This window comes from Necator americanus, chromosome IV (assembly GCF_031761385.1).
Source record: "Necator americanus strain Aroian chromosome IV, whole genome shotgun sequence".
Taxonomy (NCBI): Eukaryota; Metazoa; Nematoda; class Chromadorea; order Rhabditida; family Ancylostomatidae; genus Necator; species Necator americanus.
The window spans coordinates 17,572,467-17,594,275 of record NC_087374.1 but is presented as its reverse complement, the minus strand read 5'-3'; the positions used below and the strand labels follow the sequence as shown (position 1 = coordinate 17,594,275).

General features: G+C 42.3%; 9 protein-coding genes across 11 annotated transcripts; 5 read left to right on the top strand and 4 right to left on the bottom strand.

The window, feature by feature from the left end:
• Positions 1 to 160: 160 nt before the first annotated feature.
• Positions 161 to 583, bottom strand: RB195_001695 (uncharacterized protein; the record flags this gene model as incomplete). The annotated part of the gene is made up of 1 exon (XM_064198603.1): positions 161 to 583. One exon carries the CDS (start codon positions 581 to 583, stop codon positions 161 to 163), a length of 423 nt encoding a protein of 140 aa, XP_064054484.1.
• Positions 161 to 1,370, bottom strand: RB195_001693 (uncharacterized protein; the record flags this gene model as incomplete). The annotated part of the gene is made up of 2 exons (XM_064198601.1): positions 161 to 653; positions 1,237 to 1,370. 2 exons carry the CDS (start codon positions 1,368 to 1,370, stop codon positions 161 to 163), a joined length of 627 nt encoding a protein of 208 aa, XP_064054482.1.
• RB195_001694 (uncharacterized protein) lies at positions 868 to 1,092 on the bottom strand (the record flags this gene model as incomplete). Its single annotated transcript, XM_064198602.1, has 1 exon — positions 868 to 1,092. One exon carries the CDS (start codon positions 1,090 to 1,092, stop codon positions 868 to 870), a length of 225 nt encoding a protein of 74 aa, XP_064054483.1.
• An 858-nt stretch (positions 1,371 to 2,228) lies between the features above and the next one.
• On the top strand, positions 2,229 to 4,568 carry RB195_001692 (uncharacterized protein; the record flags this gene model as incomplete). 2 transcript variants are annotated; one of them, XM_064198599.1, is made up of 6 exons in its annotated part: positions 2,229 to 2,403; positions 2,505 to 2,568; positions 2,946 to 3,049; positions 3,733 to 3,821; positions 3,975 to 4,125; positions 4,243 to 4,568. In XM_064198599.1, the coding sequence occupies 6 exons, from the start codon at positions 2,229 to 2,231 to the stop codon at positions 4,566 to 4,568; spliced, it is 909 nt and encodes a 302-aa protein (XP_064054480.1). The 2 variants fall into 2 exon arrangements, with proteins under 2 accessions (XP_064054480.1, XP_064054481.1); XM_064198600.1 differs by having other exon boundaries at positions 3,975 to 4,147; positions 4,217 to 4,568.
• A 368-nt stretch (positions 4,569 to 4,936) lies between these two features.
• RB195_001691 (uncharacterized protein) lies at positions 4,937 to 5,530 on the top strand (the record flags this gene model as incomplete). Its single annotated transcript, XM_064198598.1, has 1 exon — positions 4,937 to 5,530. The coding sequence occupies one exon, from the start codon at positions 4,937 to 4,939 to the stop codon at positions 5,528 to 5,530; it is 594 nt and encodes a 197-aa protein (XP_064054479.1).
• Positions 5,531 to 5,797: 267 nt separating this feature from the next.
• On the top strand, positions 5,798 to 6,445 carry RB195_001690 (uncharacterized protein; the record flags this gene model as incomplete). Its single annotated transcript, XM_064198597.1, has 1 exon — positions 5,798 to 6,445. The coding sequence occupies one exon, from the start codon at positions 5,798 to 5,800 to the stop codon at positions 6,443 to 6,445; it is 648 nt and encodes a 215-aa protein (XP_064054478.1).
• Positions 6,446 to 6,508: 63 nt separating this feature from the next.
• Positions 6,509 to 6,949, top strand: RB195_001689 (uncharacterized protein; the record flags this gene model as incomplete). The annotated part of the gene is made up of 1 exon (XM_064198596.1): positions 6,509 to 6,949. The coding sequence occupies one exon, from the start codon at positions 6,509 to 6,511 to the stop codon at positions 6,947 to 6,949; it is 441 nt and encodes a 146-aa protein (XP_064054477.1).
• Positions 6,950 to 7,272: 323 nt separating this feature from the next.
• On the bottom strand, positions 7,273 to 8,233 carry RB195_001688 (uncharacterized protein; the record flags this gene model as incomplete). The annotated part of the gene is made up of 2 exons (XM_013448551.2): positions 7,273 to 7,803; positions 8,177 to 8,233. The coding sequence occupies 2 exons, from the start codon at positions 8,231 to 8,233 to the stop codon at positions 7,273 to 7,275; spliced, it is 588 nt and encodes a 195-aa protein (XP_013304005.2).
• A 2,571-nt stretch (positions 8,234 to 10,804) lies between these two features.
• Positions 10,805 to 21,168, top strand: RB195_001687 (uncharacterized protein; the record flags this gene model as incomplete). 2 transcript variants are annotated; one of them, XM_013448550.2, is made up of 24 exons in its annotated part: positions 10,805 to 10,813; positions 13,867 to 14,082; positions 14,181 to 14,252; positions 14,347 to 14,451; positions 14,506 to 14,624; positions 14,695 to 14,823; positions 14,874 to 15,004; positions 15,673 to 15,732; positions 15,813 to 15,880; positions 16,217 to 16,324; positions 16,646 to 16,803; positions 16,857 to 16,971; positions 17,182 to 17,315; positions 17,804 to 17,915; positions 17,968 to 18,089; positions 18,154 to 18,285; positions 18,463 to 18,571; positions 18,986 to 19,126; positions 19,200 to 19,367; positions 19,432 to 19,530; positions 19,603 to 19,797; positions 19,853 to 19,922; positions 20,430 to 20,549; positions 21,053 to 21,168. In XM_013448550.2, the coding sequence occupies 24 exons, from the start codon at positions 10,805 to 10,807 to the stop codon at positions 21,166 to 21,168; spliced, it is 2,808 nt and encodes a 935-aa protein (XP_013304004.2). The 2 variants fall into 2 exon arrangements, with proteins under 2 accessions (XP_013304004.2, XP_064054476.1); XM_064198595.1 differs by lacking the exon at positions 10,805 to 10,813 and adding an exon at positions 12,139 to 12,213.
• Positions 21,169 to 21,809: the final 641 nt, after the last annotated feature.

Here is a 21,809-nt window from a genome sequence, read left to right as displayed (position 1 = left end):
GCCTTGTCGTACCACCTTTCCAATAAGTATGGTGAAGGGGCGGTGGAAGACCTGTGTCTTAATGGCGCATCGATCGTAGCAATTGGCTAATGTCCTCACTTACATCCATCCACTAAGGGTCCCCACGTTGATCGACCAGCGCTGGCAGTATTGCATTCGATTACACGCTGTCGAAAGGTTTCTCATAGTTGACCAAGGTTAGAACAAACGGATATTCCCCGAAAACCTCTATGATCCTCGACACGGTCTGGATATGGTCCAAGCAGCTGAACCCTTGGCGGAATCCAGCTTGTTCTTGAGGCTGGGCCTCATCCAGCGTCCTAGATATGCGCGTGAAGATGATATTGGTGAACACTTTGTATAACACACTCAGCAGGCATATCGGACGGTAGTTCCGAAGGTCCTCTCGGTCACCTTTCTTATGGATAAGAACGGTTCGCGAAGTCTTCCACTGGTCTGGGATCCTTTCTTTCTGAAGGTAGGATGTCATGTGTGCTGCTAAGATTGCATGAAGTGGATGGTCACCAGCCCGAAGAAAGTCTGCTGATATAAAATCAGGTCCGGGAGCTCTGCCAGGTTTCATGCTCTTGATAGCGACTCGTACTTCCGAAGGGAGAATCCGTTGTGGAGCTTCGTCAGTGGGGATGATCGGGCTTGACCCAAGAGTTGATAAACGGAAAATGTTCGAGAAGAATCTCTCCGTAATGATTTCTATCTCACGACGAGAAGACGTGCTAGTCCCGTCTTTGCTCAGCAAGGCTGTTAGCGGAATATTATATTCGTGAAGATTTCTGCGGCACTTCTTTGAACTTGTCCTTGCAGCTATTATTTGCAAACTAACCGCTCAATACGCATTAGGATCAATCCTCAAAGTCCTTTCTCGATGGTCTTCGAAATTATATCCAAGTATGTTGCGCGCGGCTTCGAAGGACGTTTAGCACAGGCTCGCACTGCTCTGAGCAGCAGGCCGTAGTCTACGTTCAGGCCCTCCTCGAAGTGCAAGTCATCTTTGGACAAAGAGTCCTCTGGCACGCAATCGTCGTATACAACTTCTTTCTTCCCTCGTTGTCGATAGCAGATGTTCTTTTCCATCGCGTGGCTAAATCGTATTTTTGCACAAAGGGGCGGTGATCTGAACCTTTAGAAAAGGATGGTACTACTGCGACATCATGTAAAGGATAAAGGATAAAGTTTCTGGCGTTAATCAATCCGCTTGGGATGCGCCCCCACGCTCACTTCAACTGAAGCGACATCATATAGACACCATTTTTGGTTGGTGAGAATGTGGTCGCCCTCAGCACGAGTCGCGCCTTTGGGCAATTTCCGTGTCGACTGGCGATGATCTTTCTTAATGAAAAGAGAATTCCCATGAAAGAGGAAAGCGGCGGACAGCAGCCCGGATCGACGATTACCATTTTGTTACGGTCCTCTAATCCAAATCTTCAGATCCTGGACTCCTCTTCTGAAGCCTTTAGTACTTTTGCTTCTCGTTGCGGATCAGTTCCTCCAGCTCCACGAAAACGCCTCCAATTCGGATTCATCAGCTGCTGATGTTGGTGAGTAGCAGTTGGTGATACTGATGGGTTTTTGGCGCAGAGAGCGGAGGCAAAGAATGATCAGACGAGGTGACAGGATCTCGTGAGAATCGACAAGATGGACGACAGATGGGTGCGCAACAAAACCAGCACCGTCTACGCTTCGCGACGGAACCTTCTCTACACGAGTGTACAGTCATTCATCTGTCGTACGTCGCTCCTTCTGCACTTGGTCTCCTGCAGAGCAATCACGTGAAATTTGATACGCTCTGCAGCTCCGAGAAGGACATGCAGGTCAGCGTTTGTGGACACTGTTCTCGCGTTGTAAGTACACAGTCTGAGACACTCTCCATGGCGAGTCGTGCGTGTGTCGGCTTAGTTCAGCATCAAAGACGTTCTGAGCAACCTGAAATTTGATCGCCTCTCACCGGTCGCCATACTTTCCGACGTCTGAGACGGCAGGGCCCAGCGTGCATGGTACTGAGGCAGTGGATATGCTGGAGTGGTAAAAAAGACTTTCCCCCAAACTAAGCAGCCATGCCACGGCGAGCTTAGCTTTCACCAGGTCGTCGTCGCCAGGTCGTCGCCCAACCTATATGGATCAGGGAACCACCTTGCGACATTTTGCCAAGACGGTGGTGCATCTTAGCAGTGGCTTACTCTTAGCTAGGCTTCCGGTTCAGAGAAGTCGGAATGTCGGATGTGTCGAACTCTTTCTCAGCTTGGGAGACTCTGCTGGAGGATGAAACTCCGGCAGGGTCTCCCAAGCTGAGAAAGCTGCGAAAGCTGTGCATCGCAGTTCGACGCCCACTGTCACCTCCACGCCACCACGAGGCGGTAAACCGTTGTGGGGGACATGATTACTACGGTGAGTTTATTCATAATATAGCCGCGAATATACATACATACATTGGTACTGGATTTATTAATACACACATAGATGCATTTATAAAATGTAATGTCTTGCAGGACCTTTACTTTCTTTCAATGGTCATACCGGCTTCCTGCAACAGCAAGGAAACTCTCGACTGCGGTAATCGTTGGTATAGCGAAGACCAACGCAGAACCATTCGGTCCCCGATAGTCGACAAACTAAAACTATTGATTCCAAAAGCAGTCTATTTCACTAAATCCTTTTGGAACTCCAAGTGTTTTTTTAGTGATTATAGTGGATTCCTTTTGAAGGCAGTGCACCACAAAATTCACGTTTGAATGCTGGTTTAATTACTAATTCTAACTCATCAAAACCGAAATTTTACGATAAAGCCGTAAGGTCTCTGAAGTATGAGTTCAAGCAGCACAATCTGATTGGCTAATCGTGCAGTTAACATGTTCTCTCCTTAATAAACTCGACTAATCGGGATGTTTTAGCACAGGGCCTTTAAAAGATACGGTTCTTCCTTTTTACAGGAAGGAGAAAAGCGGTTTGAATCCGGATGAATTCACTACGAACGCTGTTGACCATTGGTCAGAGAATCTTCCACACGTCAGTAACTCTGAGCCTGGAACTGGAGGTAGATCGCTATCACCTTGATGGGAAAAATTGTTTCAGGAACCAACGCAGTTCGGCTGCAACTTTATGCAAGTTGGCGAAAAGCATAAAATGCTCTGCATATTCATCTGAATAAAACAAAATTAACGCCGTTTTTCATAACGTCACATTTTGTGTCAAAGCTTTTCTTGAATGAGAGATGAAAATTCGGAAAAATCAAAGAAATACATGACAAACAAATAAAAAAACCTGAAAATTTCTGGAAAAATTCACTCGAAAGGGAAAAATATGGAATGTTAGAGGAAGATCTCTACACTAATGAAGAGACTGACTTTAGAAGATTGTAAATGGGATTTTGGAGACACTAAACTTGGAAGAAGTGCTTCAGACATTAAAAACATCTATTATGAGCTGAGCACTCTTCAATTTGCGCTTCTTCTGGATTCCCCATACAAACAAAAAAATTTGCTTTTTATTGATCCAGCACGACCTAGCACTCTTATTAGTTGTATGACAACGTGCTATACATTGTTTTTTTTTTGTTTGATTTCACTAGCTATGTGCAATTTTATCGCCTTCTTCAGTGAGAAACATCACGGCCTCTCTTACAAGTGAGATCCCTAGAATGGCTGATAAACCCCTAACATAAATAAACCATAAAAGTATATTTTCCGTTTTTGGTTTTGTCAATGTGATTTTTTTCAGTCCTAACGTTCTTAGTCCTCCACAACGGTTTACCGCATCAAAGTGGCGTGGAGATGACTCTGGGCGTCGAACTGCGGTGCACAGCGGAGGTTCGTCTTCCGGCAGGGTCTCCCAAGCTGAGGAGTTCGACACATCCGACATTCCGACTTCTCGGAATCGGAAGCCTTGCTAAGAGTAAACCACTGCTAAGATTCACCACCGTCTTGGCAAAATGTCGCAGGGTGGTTCCCTGATCCATATAGGTTGGGCGACGACCTGTGGTGAAAGCTAAGCTCGCCGTGGCATGGTTGCTTAGTTTGGGGAAAATTCTTTTTACCACTCCAGCATATCCACTGCCTCAGTACCATGCACGCTGGGCCCTGCCGTCTCAGACGTCGGACGGTATGGCGAGCGGTGAGAGGCGATCAAATTTCAGGTTGCTCAGAACGTCTTTGATGCTGAACTAAGCCGACACACGCACGACTCGCCATGGAGAGTGTCTCAGACTGTGTACTTACAACGTGAGAACAGTGTCCACAAACGCTGACCTGCATGTCCTTCTCGGAGCTGCAGAGCGTATCAAATTTCACGTGATTGCTCTGCAGGAGACCAAGTGCAGAAGGAGCGACGTACGACAGATGAATGACTGTACACTCGTCATTCGTGGAGACGAGATTACGTCGCAAAATGTAGGTGGTGTTGGTTTTGTTGTGCACCTATCTGTGGTCCATCTTGTCGATTTTCACGAGATCCTGTCACCTCGTCTGGCCATTCTTCGCCTCCGCCCTCTGCGCCAAAAACCCATCAGTATCATCAACTGCTGCGCACCAACATCAGCAGCTGATGAACCCGAATAGGACGCGTTTTACGAGGAGCTGGAGGAAGTAATCCGCAACGAGAAGTCCTTCTACAAATTCGTTGTCGGAGACTTCAACGCAAAACTAGGAAAGGCCACAGAAGAGGAATGGAAGATTTGGACTAGGGGACCGGAATGAAAATGGCAATCGTCTCGCCGGGCTGTTGTCCGCCGCTCGCCTCTTTCATGGTAACTCTCTTTTCATGAAAAAAGGTCATCGTCGGTGGACATGGGAATCGCCCTCTTGCGGAGATCGACCACATACTCACCAACCGGAGGTGGTGTCTACTCGACGTCTCAGTAGTGCCATCCTTTTGTAGTGGTTCTGATCACCGTCTCCTTCGTGCGAAAATACGACTTAGCCACACGATGGAAAAGAACATCTGCTATCGGCAACGAAGGAGAAAAGAAGTCGTCTACGACGACTGCGTACTTGAGGGCTCCTTGTTCCAAAGTGACTGGCACATCGAGGAGGACCCAAACGTGGACTACGAGGTGCTGCTCAAAGGATTACGAGCCTGTGCTGAACGTGCCTCGAAGCCGCGCACGACAAACTTGGATCGAATTTCGAAGACCACCAAAGAATTGCTGGAAGGAAGAAGGGCTTTGAGGCTTGATCCGAATGTATCGCACATTGAGCGGTTAGTGGCAAACACTGGCTGCAGAAAAACGTTGCAGGAGATTTTGAAACACAGGCGGAAGAAGATTCTGGAAGCAGCACAAAGAAGAACGAGTCTAAAGAAGTGCCGCAGGGATCTCCGTGAATATAATATTCCGCTAACAGCCTTGCTGAGCGAAGACGGGACTCACACGTCTTCTCGTCGTGAGATGGAAATCATTACGGAGAGGTTCTACTCGAACATTTTCCGTTTATCAACTCTTGCGTCAAGCCCGATCATCCTCACTGGTGAAGCCCACCACGGATTCTACCTTCGGAAGTACGAGTCGCTATCAAGAGCATGAAACCTGCCTCAGCCCCCTTACCCAATTTTATATCAGCAGACTTTCTTCGGGCTGGTGGCCATCCACTTCATGTAATCTTAGCAGCGCACATGACATTCTACCTTCAGAAAGAAAGGATCCCAGACCAGTGGGAGACCTCGCGAACCGTTCTTATCCATAAGAAAGGTGACCGAGAGGACCTTCGGAACTACCGTCCGATATGCCTGCTGAGTGTGTTATACAAAGTGTTCACCAATATCATCCTCACGCGCATATCTAGGACGCTGGATGCCTCAAGAACAAGCTGGATTCCGTCACGGGTTCAGCTGCTTGGACCACATCCAGACCGTGTCGAGGATCATAGAGGTTTGCCGGGAATACCGCCTGCCCCTTGTTCCAAACTTCGTCGACTATGGGAAAGCCTTTGACAGCGTAGAAACGAATGCAATACTGTCAGCGCTGGTCGATCAAGGTGTGGACGCGTCGTATGTGAGCACATTAGCCAATTGCTACGATCGATGCACAACTAGGATACAGCTTTTCCACCGCCCTCTCACCATACCCATTGGAAAGGGGGGAGGGGACGATACTATATCGCGGAAGCTGTTCACGGCTGCATTGCAATGGATAATGAAATCGCTATCCTGGGAAGAAAGGGGCATACGTGTTGATGGAAGGTTTCTCTCGAACCTTCGTTTCGCGAACGACATCGTTGTTTTTTCGAGCAGTACCAATGAAGCAGAAACGATACTCAACGAACTACGAATAAACAGAAAGAAGACACAGTTCATGAAGAACGCCTACTGCGAGGACGGAGGAGCACAATTTGAAGGCTCCCAAATCGTGGAAACTTCGTCATACGTATACCTCAGGCGTTCTATGAACATGAAAAAGGACTTGAAGGAAGAACTGAATAGAAGAATGAGAGCAGCATGAGCAGCATTCGCAGCCGTCAGGGAAGCTACGGACCAACTGACGGACCAAGATCTTCGTGCCCATATGTTCGACTCGACAGTCCTTCCGGCGCTCTGTTACGCAGCGGAGACGTGGGCAGACACCGCTGCCACGTCTAGGAAGCTACTTACTACCCACATAGCTCTTGAGAGATGCCTTCTGAAGTTTAACCGGTGCACACATCTAGCCGGTCTTCGCAGCTCCGACTTAAGAGAAATGTCCCGTCCTCGCGGCCCAGCGGAATATGTATCGAAAGCAAAACATAGATGGGTCGGTCACATCATGAGAAGAATCGACGACAGATGGACTAAAAGAACGCTAGAGTGGATCCCAAGAGATGCTAAACGCCCTCGAGGGAGACCGCCAACGAGATGGGGTGACGTGTTCGCTACACGGATGGACCAGCTGAGAGCTGGATACGGCTCAAGGACCTCGTCAACGTCATTCACGAAACCTGAGGACATCTTGGATGACAATGGCGAGTGAACGAAACGAGTGGAAGAGATGCTGAGGCCGCACGTCCAGTGAAGACGGGCCATCTAAGTATCTATGTATGTAAGTAAGTAGCGTTCTTAGTCTAAGAATTCGGCCTTCATGAGATGAGCATCTGAAGGAAATTGCTAGAACCTATCATGGTTGAATGTTAAATTGGCTAGGAAAACTTTATGAAATCTTGAAGGCGTACCCTTTTGCCTTACAGTACTCATTATCGTGTACAAATACAGTTTTGATTTCCAATAATAAAAAATTGAAATACATGGCTATCAGTACTTTATTAACTCGTAGAAAACCCAATTTTCTTCCTTTTGCTACTTGTTAACGGTAGGTCGTTGTCCATTTTGTAATACTTGACCACCAAAAGGAAACTGAGGGAATCCTTGGTTTTGACCTCTCTGTTTCTGTGGCAATCCACTAATTTGTGTCCCTTGTCCAAACGACGGAGAACGTTGTCCATTCTGTGAGTATTGTCCCAAAAATCCATCGCTAACTGCACCTTGTCCTATTGGAGGAAATCTGCCATTCTGCTGCCTCTGTTCACCTTTTTGTCTACCATTATTCATAGGACGCTGTCCTCCTTCAGACAGTGAACCAATTCCTCCATTTTGTTGATCCTGCCCAACTTGTCTCCAACCTCCATTGCTTGATCCTTGTGAAAAAGTGCGAAGTTCGCTGTCATGCTTAATTCCTGGCAGAAGTGGTCCTCCTTGGGAACTACCACTTTGAGTTCGAAATCCATCACGGCCTTCTTGTCCAGTGAAGGACTCATTGGGATTGCGGAAGTCGCGAACTTCGCTGACGTCCTGACCGTCTAGTTGGGGAAATCCGTTGTTGTTTGATGTCTGAAAAGTATTGCATCTTAAAGAGAAGTAGCGTTTCGTAATAAATTACCATGCTCTTCGCTGGCTTGTATTTAAATACATACTGAAAAGAAGAGAAGCAAAAGTCGTTTGAGTTTGATCCTTCAAAAATTTCTAAGAAAATCCTGGAAAAGCAAAACCAAAACATGCATAGGTGAAAGCAAGACTCATTCACTCCACTGTTTTTTTTTAAATGATTAGTGCTCGTAATTATGTTGGAAGCATTCAGAGAACCACTTTTACTTGCTCTCTAAGATCGGCCGTAAATAAAAGAGGTCACATAACAAGTCTTTTTTGAATTTCTTCCTTAACCTTTTTTTTTAATTTTATAGATTTGACAAACACTTGTATTTACCTGATGTGGAAAGGCTACTGCTAAGGTAGCTACAGAAAGGAACGTAAGGAAATTCATCTGAAAATAAAATAATAGAGAATGACAGAGGCGAACCATTAAGGGAACCAATATGAAAATATGTCAATGGGTAGCAGTGAGCAGGGAGAATTAAGCCAAAAAAGTCAATAATTAAAAGCCGCATCAACTCTCCCTCTAAACCTCAAACCTTTAAACTTCCACTAAGTTTTTTTTCCCTTTTTTATAATACTAAATGAATACTATACTAAACTAGGGAAGCTCTAGTTTAGTATAGCATTCATTTAGTTTCCGCTTTCAAGAGCTGCACACTGCAGGTCTGCAAAACGTTTCTGCTAGAAATTCAATTTTCAGTCACAGTGTCCAAAATGTAATTTTGTGACACCCCTCATACATGGAATATTCTTTTGCGTGGAACTTTTTTTGCTTGCTCCTACCAAACTACTCCAAACTCAAAAAAATCGCAACCTTGACCCCACTTTTCCCTTTCCCCCGAGGCACATTGGGACAAACACAAGTAACGGCGTCTACACATCATTTAAGAGAGGTCCTGCTTGCATATATTTGCATTACAATAGTAAAGTCGTGTCAAGACGACCTGACCTAAGGTCCATTTGCTCGAACGCCAGGGTAGGATCTTAACCACCTCTGCTTAGGCCGCCGGAAATGGAGCACTCTTATGGAAATGACGAGCTTCTCCTAAGTGAAGAAGCCTAGAATATTCCTCAAGATCGAAACATAACTACTGAAATTCTCCAATCAAAAAAAAACTTTAGGAGAGTTCCGAACAGCGCTAAGCTTGAATAAATCAACTACAGTAGATAATTGAACTTTAGATGTGTGGATCACTCTTCACCCTATTTTATACACTTTTTCCAGATGCGTCGTGTTATTTGCTTATAGGTAGCATGCGAATGAGTTTGCTTCAGCTGTGCTAACAAAAATCTAAATGTAATCTACCCCGTCAAAAGTTGCCGGAATGAGTCACGAGCACAAAAATCACCTTTGTTAGTTTCCAATATCGCCAGCGACAACTTCTAGAAGGTCAAAAGACCTCGATGTTATTGTTTTGAAGAAGAAGGTTGAGGTTTTCTCTTCATGGAAATCTTTTCATATATCTCATCTTCGTTCGCTTGGATGAATTTTCTGGTGTTTAGCTTGCGACTGCTATTATTAACCCTATTTGTTTAGATAATTCATCTATTCTTTACTAAAGCAGTATGTTAAATAAGAACTCCAACTTAGTCTATGTTATGTCACGTTTATGTTACGCTACTTTGAGGATTTCTTCTCACTGATTCATCAACGCTACCGCGACGTATCCATCCCATTTCGAACTTTGCACACAACATGCACAGACTCTCTATTTGTCTGCCTGTTTCATGGCTTGCCCAACACGCATGGCGGTCACGTGGGACTAAACGATTTCCGGTGACTGTAAATGGGAGAGAACAAAATATTTCAGAGTTTTGTCGACTATAGTCAACACTTGATATCGTGGACACCATTTCCAGAGGACGAGTTGTACGGTTTTCTCGACCGCTTCTCTTATCCTGTTAGATGTTTCTTTTTCCTTCAGTAATGCAAGAAAGTGAAGACTGACCCATTTCGGCGAAAAGCGCTCACTTTAAGCTACACAAGTGAAATAAGTATCACCACGTAGGGACACTGCAGGAACTCTACGGGGTCAATCGAATGAGTTTTCACACCTCACATAATCTAGTAATCCCTATCAATTAGCCGGAATCCATGCTCACATCACAGGAACGATGCTCACGTGTAATCGATCCGCTGCAGAGCCGGCCAAAAAGGGCGCATCCTGTAAGCAAAATGTTTGCCACTAATATCTTGCGTTTCACTTTTTTTAGTTTCTTTTTAAGAGAAAAGTTAGCATGATAGTTATTAGTACCTTAGCAAGATATAGGATCCTAGCGAGTAGTACATGTACGTCCTATGGATCCTTATGGCTTACGCAACTGCTCTCTCCTTTGCTGTCCTTGTGTTTCTGCTTCTAGGAATCGCCTACGCTTATTTTTGTTGCATAACACACACGAAGCATAAACCTGAAGCTCTGAACACAAAATAGGGAATCAAATAAATAATAATAGAAAGCTGAATTTTCTTTACTGAATTTTATGACATCACTGCTTATTCGTAGTGTTAACTTGTACTACTCGAACATATGTGCTCCTTTATTTACTGCTGCGAGATCTGCTCTTCCGTGCATGTGTACATGCCCAAATACGACTTAAACGCACTTTCGAATAAGCGAAGCTTTCTGGTGTTTGCTACAGAAATACCCCACCTCTGCTTCCCACTCTAAGAATTTTGAATTAATGAGAAGCGGCGCAGCATTTCAAGGTTAAAGGCTCTTGTCCTTGCGCACGAAACCTTAGAACTAACACACACACACACTTCCAGTATTGCAAAACCAGACGAGGGAAGCGCTGTCTTCTTTGCATGGGTGCAGTAGTGAGCAAGAAACAGGCTTTACCACTCAGGACCCACATGAAGATAGCAGGTGGAGAAAAGTGGGAGGGTGGAAATGCGCGGCTTCTCTGGGAAGGATGTTGCCGATGCTGTTGATCACCGTGGCTATCTATTCATTCATGGATGTATTCTGTAAGTTCGGCACCTTTTTGTTTATCTTACCAACAACTTGCTCTGTACTATAGAGGTGTTTAGGTCTTCCTTATTAGGTGTTTCGAGTTCCCTCGCATTATTAGTGTTTTTTCTACCTTTTATCTATGACATTTTTGTTCGCAACGGTTTGAGTCCTTCTCGGCAACCATTCTCAATGAAAATGTGGGTAAAGTGTAGTGGGGTGAAGGGGCTCAATTGGGCACTCATTTCTAGAAGTGGATGGCTAAGATAACCCGGGCCTAACCTAAGCACTAATCTTGGGGGATCTATGGGATGTAGGCCAATGCTACTAAGAGAATAAAGAAGGTAGAGCTTTTAGAAGTAAGAACGTTGTTGATTGTCTTCCCCTCACTACATTTTCGTTGGAAGTGCTTCCCTTTGTTTGAACTTGTCACCGTATTTTATAAGGTACGGAATTTTGCTACTAGTGATGTTAGCAAGTATGTATTTCAGAATAAAGAATCTAAAAGTTATTTCAAGTATTACCAAATCTTCCACCCAGTGTGCAAGCTTGTTTTTGATTCTGATCAAACAATAGATGCTTTTATAAACTTTTCCTGTTATAAACCTGCCTTCATCTTGTGTATAAAATTTAAGTCTAACATCTAAGTCTGATTAAGGTGCATGTGGCCCAGCAATCAACACATTTCAGTAAGTTTTTCCATTGTCTCTTAAAATGTACGCATATATAATAAGATATTGTAACTAATATTTAAAATCAGTCTTGATGGATAGTACGATTTCTTTGAGTATTTTTGGAGAACTTTTTAGAAGTTTTATGCTCAATTCAGAATTGAGTACACGTGCGCGTAGAGAATCTATTTGGGTGATCGCTTCGATTTCTCATAAACTTTTGGGAGTTTGTTCTGGAACTTGGTATTGGAAATAATAAATCGTATAAATTTGGAAGTAATCCATCAGCACATGGTGCAAAAGTCATAAACTTTTAGGTGTCGAGTGTCCTAAGGACTTTATCTGACGGTTAGCTTCTCTTCAGGGCTTCTGAGCGCTGCAGAACTTTTCATGTTTGAATGTATTGCTGCTCTTGCTAGTTATGTGTTTACTGCGGATTCAACTCAGTTGTCATGCTTGAAGCGTTAGCACGTGGTGCCGCCGTCTGGTTTCTTTGTTCTCTCTGAGCCATCGTCGATTTTGCAATGAAACAGCCGACCCTCGTCGGAGCGCTTGCTTATCGGTCATCTCTCCACGTTTCCACACTATTTGTCGGTGTCGCAGAGTTCAGAGCGCTTTTTTAGTGCTTGCGGCAAGCCTGTCACTTCTTTTTGCATGTTTCTACTATTTTTATGCCTCTCTCTACGGCTGTTTTCGATTTCGAGATTCGTGAAGGGGGGAACTCGGTTATTAAGGGTTATAAGAAGGTGCTTCTGAGTGGTTCTTAGTCATTTGCGGGCTTTGTTTAATTGCTTTTTGCAGCATATATCATCTCTGACATGGTGCATCAATAACAATAGCATCTATGATTAATAATTTTGCTTTAGGTATTACGACAACTGGTTGATTATTTTGGAATTTTAATAACTAACCGTACATATTTGGAGGTGAAGTCAAAAAACGCGTAAAAGAAATAAAAAAACAGTGCGTTTGAAATAAGACATGAGACTATCCTGAGAAGTAATTCCAGTTTTTTCTTCCTTCTTTCTAGAAGAAAATGAGACAATTTCTGACTCCAGTTTTCACTGTTTCTTATTCATTTAATTGCTATACTTGCTCTTGCTCATTGAACTACACATATATTTAAGCTTTATACTGTATTAACGCCCACAGATTGTAGCTATATGTGATGGCCGCTAGAAGCTTCAGCGAATTTAGTTCTCAATTTTATCCAACCCTCTACTTTTCTCTCGTTATCTTTTCCCGTCCCTCCTGGCATACACTTATTTTGTGTGGTTTTTGATCACATGGGTCGGCTGAACAAACAGAAACAGTGCTTCCAAACACTGTATGCCCACCACACATTTAAAAAGTACAGTAATAGGTGACTTGCTATTAAATCGATTTCGTTTTATTTTATTTCGATCTATTATCCATCTTATATATTTTTATGTTTATATATGTCTCATTTTTAGAATTTTTATTGTAAAGAATGTTTCTGTAGAGGATCTAGATACCATATAATCTTCCCTTATTTCGCTACCATCTTTTAACTGAGGGGAATCAGGTGCTCTGCATTCTGCAGTACTGCAAAACGTTTCTTCTAAAAACTCAAGGCCTCAAGGATTCTTCCCTCCTTGTCCGAAGTGCCATCTGCTGAATCGTACCGTTTAAGAGTTAACTTTTTGCTCCATAATGAGAATTTTTTATTTACCTCGTATGGTGAAAATTTCTTCACTCGCTATGCTGCATATAAATTGCTCGCAAGATCTGACTAAATTCAAAAGATGAGAAGAGAATGAAAAAGGTTGCCAAAGATTACGTTGAAATCTAAAAGCCAATCAAAACTTCATCATTTTTAGTGTGGACTATGGAGCTAAAATTAAGAGTAGAGTTCCATTTCCTCAATAATAACAAAAGGAAATCAAGTTGCATAAGAGACTTGTCTTCAAAACACGCTTTTTTCAAATTGAAGATGCACAACGCAAGAGCGTAGAAGATAGTACATCAACATCTCCAATTTCGTAGTTACATTGCTTTGCGTTTGTCTTTTATGAGGCTTTAAACTGCTTCCTGCTGAATAATAACAAAAGGAAATCAAGTGGGAATTTGTGCTCTTTTTGCCATTTGTTTTTTTTTTTCGATTCTCTCTGTTTTTTTTAGCCAACTAGTCCTTTTTGATTCCATCATTGACTTTTTTCTCTTTTTCGATAGGAATTTTTGCAGTTTTTGTTCCTGCTTGCAGGCGTAATTCTCTATTCTCGTTCTTGTACGTAGGAGAGCAGTTTGTTTGAATTTTGGGACAGTTTCTTTCTATCTTAGATTCATTTACTTTCTTCTCGTTTCCCAGAAATGAGTCTTATGTTTTGTAGTTACTCATGGTTCTTCGTGCTAGAAGAAAAAAAAAGATCTTCGTTCAGATGCTCTTACACAAATTAACATCATGTAGTCGAACGACGTTACGTAGTTGTCAGACGTTTGTCGGCCGTGGAAAGCCGACACTTGGTATTCGACGTGAGACGATTAACGCTTGGGAGCGACGTGCACCATTAGCTCCAGCGCATGTGAAGAAATTGACGAAGGCTGGCGTCAATGTACTCATTCAACCGAGTAATCGTAGAGCATACCCTATTCAAGTATGGGTTCGATTTATCTATTTTAAACTTTTTCTTTTCTACTTTTGAGCTTTCTAATTCTTTGAACAGGGAGCACCTTTTCATACATACTTCTCCAGGATTATATCGCTGCTGGTGCGGTTGTGCGAGAAGACCTCTCAGACGCACAACTAATCATATCAGTTAAGCAGGTAATTTTGGAATTTTTAACAATTACCAAGATTTTCTTTCAAAAAGCTTTGTACTGCTTTCTTTGAAATTTGAGTCATTCGAGAGTTATTTCAGGTCCCTGTGGATCAACTTATTGCTAACAAGGCTTACGCATTTTTCTCACATACCATTAAAGCTCAACCCGATAATATGGAAATGCTGGACACTATTTTGCAGAGGGTGAGATTTGTTTATTTTTTAGCTTAGCACTCACATGCATAACCTTTACTGCAGAAAATCCGACTGATTGACTATGAGAAAATCGTTGACGAAAAGGGAAAACGTTTAGTCATGTTTGGGAAGTGGGCGGGGAATGCTGGTTTCATCGATATCCTCCATGGTCTCGGATTGAGGTGAGGTGGCGTTTTTGGCTTCAAGTGAGTACACCAAAGGTCGCTTGAATCTCTAACTAGCTCTCTCCAGGTTGCTTGCTTTGGGTCATCATACTCCATTTCTTCATATGGGGCTCGCTCACAACTACAGCGACTCTCATATGGCGGTTAATGCCTTGCGAGATATTGGATATGAGATCGCTTTAGATAAAATGCCACGGTGTGTCTAAAACATTACGGATGAAAATCGCTCTAAAAATCTTTACTAAGGTCACTCGGACCCCTTGTCTTCATATTTACTGGCTCCGGCAATGTTTCACGCGGTGCTCAAGAGTTGTTCGAACATTTACCTCACGAATTTGTTGATGTTGCTACTTTGCCAAAAGTTGCGCAAAAAGGACGTGAGTTCATAGTCTTGCATTTCTTATTTGTTCCAATTCTTTTTTTCTTAAATTGCAATTTGAACTATAAGTATGTTTGGAAGTGAATTAATTGTGGTGAATTCGACAAAAGATAAACCATTTGAAGTACATTTTCGCATATGCTGTGCTAATTTCAATCTCATTTTTCATCTCCATTTTATGGATCTCAAACTAAAGAATGCGCAACTTACATAAATTCTACCGTCTATTATTATGGAACGAAAATAAACATAGCTTTATCTTAAACTCATTAGAACTTCTCAATCAATCTATCAACTGGTGTCTGCTCTTTATTTTCGTTTGAGTAGTTTTTTTTACTGCTGCCGTTTTGTCAATATTTGTTTGTTTGCCCAACGCTTCAATCTTCTATCCATTCCAATCACTCTACGCCAAATTCGTGTCAGAAAACAATTTCCAAGCATTAATGAGTGTGGTAGTAAATAATCTTATTAGCAACAACTGATAAGCGAGATTATACATGCAGATGTTTCGTTGTTGCTACCGAAAGAGCGCGGTTAGCTCATTTCAAAACAAAGTTTTATACGGCTGTATGACAAATTATGACGAAGTGTTGTAGGTCGGAACAAAATTTTTCCTTACTCGCTATTTATAGCTCGCGGCTATCAAATAATCTTCGATTTTTTCAGAGTTGAATAAAGTTTACGGATGCGTTGTTGGACGAGCAGATCACATGGTCTCCAAAAACGGTTAGCATTTTTGAGAATTACATAGATGTTCTGATATTGTCTACTTTCATCCAAATATCCACTTCCACTTACTTCTTTAGGAGGTTCATTTAACAAAACTGAGTTCGAGGAACATCCGGAACGATATATTTCGAAGTTTGCTACTGAAGTGAGCAGTGCTTTTTTAGCTTCGTTTTCTTTGAGTTCTGTTATGTGTTGTTGTTTCACTTTTCTTCCTAGCATGGCTAAAGAGATCTTTATCTCCGAATGCTGCGGTGGTTTTTTTGTTGTCTCATTTGATTTTCGATACTTCCTCGCCTTTGAAGCGGCCAAGGCCAGCCTCCGCAACACGTGGTTGCTCCGACGTCATAAAGAAAATGCGTGCGGAAAAAGTTGTTGTGAGCGTATGTTAAAATGCTATAGAGATCAGATTGGCGAAAGTTGCTGGTTTTACCTCTACCCAAGAATTACTGTCCAATCCACCAACACATTATTTGTATTTCAGATTGCTCCATATGCTACTGTGATAATAAATGGTGTGTATTGGGATGCTCGAACACCGCGATTGATCACTATTCCTGATGCTAAGCACTTGCTCACTCCGATTCAAAAGGTGACTTAAGTTTGAAAACAGAGTATGCCTCGAGAGAGTATTTCCGCTTCAGATGATATCAGTTTTGGAAAAGTATGCATCCCTCGAACTTCTCCTGGTTGGTGTGAAAAATTACCAGAACGTCTATAACGTCGCCTTGTTGTGTTCGGATAACATTGATGACACTGGGTGTTAACAAATAAGTAAAGAAATATCCTGAATATTTTGGGATCTTTTATAACATAGTTTATTACCATCAGCAGAATTCGTAGTTCATTCCCGAATCATGTGAAATATTCTGCTCTTTCTTTCTGCTTATTCCTGTCAATTCCCACTTTCCAGTATGAAGTTCCGGGATGTCCAACACTACCTCACCGACTGGTTGCAATCTGTGATATTTCTGCGGATCCAGGAGGTTCAATTGAGTTTATGACCGAGTGCACCACCATCGACAAACCCTTTACAATTTACGATGCTGACTTTCATACTACAAGCGATAGGTAGAACTTTTAAGGTCCAAAATATATCTATGAGTGAAAATTTCCTGTCACAGCTTTGATTCAAAGTCTGGTTGCCTTGTATGCAGTATCGACAACATGCCTGCGCAAATGCCCCTAGAGGCGACAGAGCAGTTCGGGAATCTGCTGTTTCCATACATTTTCGACATGGTGAGTTGCCTTTTTGTGTGGCGCCGTTTGCAGCAAGTTTTTGCAAGATAAGGTAGTTGTGAGTAGTAACTGGCGTTATCACTCGCTTTGAACATTTGGCTTTGTTTGGAACAATCGATGAGTTTTATCGAGCTTCAATACTCGAGAATAAATGTCCTTTGTGCGAGAACGGTTGTAAATCGTCGGATTTACGACAGACATGTGTTTTAGTTGAATTGCACAACGGAACAGCCGTTTGATCGTTTAACATGTCGACCAGAGGTAAAAGGTGCAATTATCACAAATGGAGGGATGTTAACACCTAACTACGAGTACATCTCCGATCTTCGTAATGCAAAAGCAACGTGAGTTTCATACTATTTGAACACTGCCCAGTTTGTATAAACGATTATGTTCGCGCCTCTTCCTTGTGTTGAACGAAACCTGTTGAACTACCGTAACCCTCTCATATGTGCCCACTACCTCACACTGCACACATTTAGATCTCTTCAAGCGTTATCATTACATTTGTTTGTTTAACATACACATGATATAATTGCAATATCCAACTGGAATAGATTTTATTTTTTGCAACTAAAAGGTCGGAAACACTATGTTCGAGTCGATTTATTGCAAATTTGCACTGCGTTTACATATTTTTGCTGTTTCAGCAAATCTTATGAGAGACGTCTATCGAACATGAAGCATTTAGTCGTTTTATTTTCTTCTGAGGTCCTATAGCTAACTTCAATGAGTTCTTTAAATTTCCAGCGAAGTTATAATGTCATACAATGACTCGTCTTTTCTTTCTTGTCTAGTTATGGTATTCATTTATAAATTGCCAAGTTTTTAGAGCTTCCTATCATAAATCACGCGTAATGGGAGCAGACGAGAAGAAGGTGTTACTGCTTGGTGCTGGAATGGTCAGTGGACCATTTGCAGACTTCTACTCTAAACAGCCCAAAGTAGGAACTATTTATCATCAACAAGCGAACTATCAGGAATCACTTGCTTAAGGTACAAGTGACAGTAGCCACTGAATCTCGTGAGGACGGGCATCGACTAGCGAAAAGCGATAACATTACTCCTCTTGTCGTTGATGTAGCCAGAGAACATGACGTGTTGGAACAACTAGTAAGGTATCGTTACCATTTCTTAGCAATTCCCCACTTGGTTTTGTACAGGATAGCTTGGTTTTTGTAGAGATCACGACCAGGTAGTGTCTTTACTACCTTACGTCTTCCACCCAATGGTAGCAAAGTTGTGTATCAAGAACAAGACGAATATGGTCACAAGCAGTTATGTTTCTCCAGAATTACAAGCATTAGACAAAGCGTGAGTTTTTCATGAGCTCCTTAGTTCTGTTAAATAGTTGTTAGAAGTTGGTGTGTTTTTGAAGAGTTTTAGGTGAACTTATTCGAATATATGTTTTCAGCACAACACTTATTCTTCAAAACACTGTTATTTTCTTTTGCTTTTTTATGGTCTAAACTGACGAATATCTTATTATAGGGCACAAGATGCTGGAGTGACCATCATGAATGAATCAGGCCTCGATCCTGGAATTGACCATATGCTTGCGATGGAATGCTTCGACGAAATAAAAGAACACGGTGGAAAGGTAGACTTGTCTTTTTTCTTCCTCTGTTTAAAGGCATCACTCCACTAATTTGAGGTGGTACGGATTTTAGGTGGAGTATTCGTACACGGGATGGGAGACTATGGAGAGGGGGGTGATTCCGTCCATTTCTTCCTAATTGCGGTAAAAAACGCCCCGGAAGATACGGCTTCGGGCGTTCTGACGCATTATTTTCTACAAGGAGTTCGACTGGAGCGCGGCATCTTCTAAGCCGTTTTTTACGGCAATTAGGAAGAAATGGACGGAATCACCACCCTCCCCCCCCCCCTCTCTCCATAGTCTCCCATCTCGTATACGAATACTCCACCTGAAATTTGCACCACCTCAGATTCGTTTAGTGATGCCTTTAAATATGTCCCTGACAAGTTGTAGCTGTATCGAGTGTTCTCCTTTCAGATAACTTCTTTCGTTTCTTTCTGCGGTGGTCTTCCTGCACCAGAATCATCCGACAACCCACTTCGCTATAAATTCAGCTGGAGTCCCAAAGGTGTCCTAACGGCGCTTCTCAATCCAGCCAAGTATTTACAAGATGGCAAAGTAAAGATTTCCATCTCTGTGCTGCAAACGATTATCTTCTACACTTTGCTCAAAGTGTTTATTTTGTCGTCAGATCGTGGAAATCCCGTCTGGAAAAGTTGTTGACCATCTTTATCCAATCGATTTCATGCCTGGATTCAATCTGATTGGCTATGGTAATAGAGATTCAACCAAATACTCAGAAATATATGGACTTGGATCTGACTGCAAAACTTTAATTCGTGGGACTCTTCGGTACAAGGTTGTCCTCGATTTTTCCTTTCTACTCTTCTCATTGACTTCTTGGAGGCATCGCCGTATTCCAGGGATTCGTCGAAACAGTTAAAGCGCTAGATGCTGTTGGATTGTTGAGTACTGAACCACAAGATGTCTTTAACTCGGTTATGGGCCCGGATCTTACTTGGGTAAGCTTCAGACGCACTATATTCCCGTAGTACTTTAGTATGAATTTATATATTTAGTGTTTTGCTTTTTAGAAGCAGCTGATGGCAGCTTTACTCAATCAAAAGCAAGATATTTTCCCTGATTCGCTCCGAAACATCGCCGCTGAAAAACTTGGTGGTGTTAACTCAACTGGTATGAAAGCTCTGCAAGAACTAGGCCTCTTCAGTGATATTGTTGCTGATAGACATGGAACTGCTTTGGATACACTGGCTCCATATTTGTCGAAGGTGATAACTGAGGCTGTGTTGACCTTTGTTGGTACATTGAATCCGTCAATTTCAGATACTCGCATTCAAAGAGAACGAACGGGATCTGGTGGTGCTGAATCATGATATTGGAGTTCGACTACAAAGTTTGTCTTCCTTCCTTTCTTCTTCACTACTTTCACTTTTGCTTTTTCCTCTTGTTTTTTACTGCTTCGGTTTTCAATGAAACTTCAAACTCCATAAAAAGGTCTTCTTGAATGAGACGTTGATGGTCTTACTGGTAGAGACGTTGAAACACCTCTTTATTGGGTGAAGGTGCTAACTTTGAACGAAGTGGAAGACTTTTAGCTATTCATTCCCAAGGTCTTTTTTCAAATGATCCATGATCTCTATTTCAGTGTTTCCAAAAGGTAATTAGGAGGTGAATTTCCTGTGTTAAATAGTCAGATCTAGATAGAGTAGAGTGCTCAATTTCGTCATATCACAGCTCTATTTGCACGGCTTTAGTTGGTCTGCTATGTTAGTTTTAAATCTAGTTGATGTGGTGCCCTTTTTCGTATAGTTCCTTTCGCAACCACTTTAACAACGGATAGTTAGGTTTTAATTCTTCTGGGAGGTTCTCGTTATTTTATATGAGTGTGTTTTCGTTTTAGGTGGGAGTATGGAGCGACACAGGATCAGTCTAGTCGCTTACGGAGACCGCAATGGATTTTCAGCTATGGCTCGGACTGTGGGATACACTTGTGCCGTTGTGTCGAATATGGTTCTGCAAGGTGATTTTGGAAATATTTACTTTATTTGTTCGTCCTACATTCGACTCATAAACCCAACGCGCAAATCACGTAACTTAGTCTGCGGTTTTTTTTGCAACTGTCATGCGGTTTAGCTGGTTACTCCTTTTACTGCATGTGGTTTCGAGTGAGGCGATTAGCGCGAATGGTGAGTGGTGACGCACTGGGAAGTTTCTTAAATACGGTGTGTGCGCTTTGCTTTCATGTCAGACAGGTTTGTCAGCTGATCTCCAACTTAGTGCATCGAAATCGTATAACTACTCAAAGTAGAGTTAGCAATGCTCGGAACCTCGTGTCAAAATGTACAGTTGTCTAGTCCAGTTATCATTTTGCAAATCTCAAGCCCAGCCTCTGATCTTGCCTCTTCTTGCGAAGTTATTGGACCATGTATCGTAACCATAAAATAGCTACTTCAAGTGATGTATGTTATTGTCCATCGTAGCAGCACGTCCAGTTTAGACCACCGTTATACTCTACCCATTCAGGAGAAATCCAACGGCCTGGCATGCTACGACCTGTAACTAAAGAAGTCTATCGCCCCGCATTGAAGCGGCTAGCCGACTTCGGTATTGTTGCGTCGAAGACGATCATTCCGATGTAAACGCATCATCGTCGTCGATTGATTCGGTCACAGACGCGATCTCGTCTGTTTAGTGATGATAGAGATTAATAGCTCAAATATTGGTCGCATTATCTAAAAAACATATTTGTAATCAACGACTGAGCGGTTCATAACTTGCCATGTAGTGTTTTCTTAACCTCGGATTCTTTTCTATCGAATGTTGAGATTGTTTTATCGAACAGTTCCTCGGTTCACTTCACATTGTTATTATCATCTAGTGTCAATGACGAAAGCACAGCTTTTTATGGGTGATCCATTCAGATGTTTTAAAATTAATTGTTTGGAAATTTTTTAATTTTACATGGCGTTTGTCATATGTTTTTTTTATATTGTTGTTATACCTCGTTTACCACTAACCTCTTGCTCATCACCTCATAACTAACCTACCTACCATTGTTCTACTCACTAATTGTGCTAATCTAACAGACACCTCTGATAAAAGCTGTTTTCAGCTGTTATTTTTCTTCTTTGTTTGTTCCGAAAGCAGACCATTTCCCGTGCAGGTGCTTCTACTCTACGTCTATTCATTTAACATAGTCTCTTGTCAATAGCTGCTTTGCTTACAACGCGGGTTGTTTGAGGGAGTTCGGGAGAGGTTATTGATTCCTTGCGACAGCACT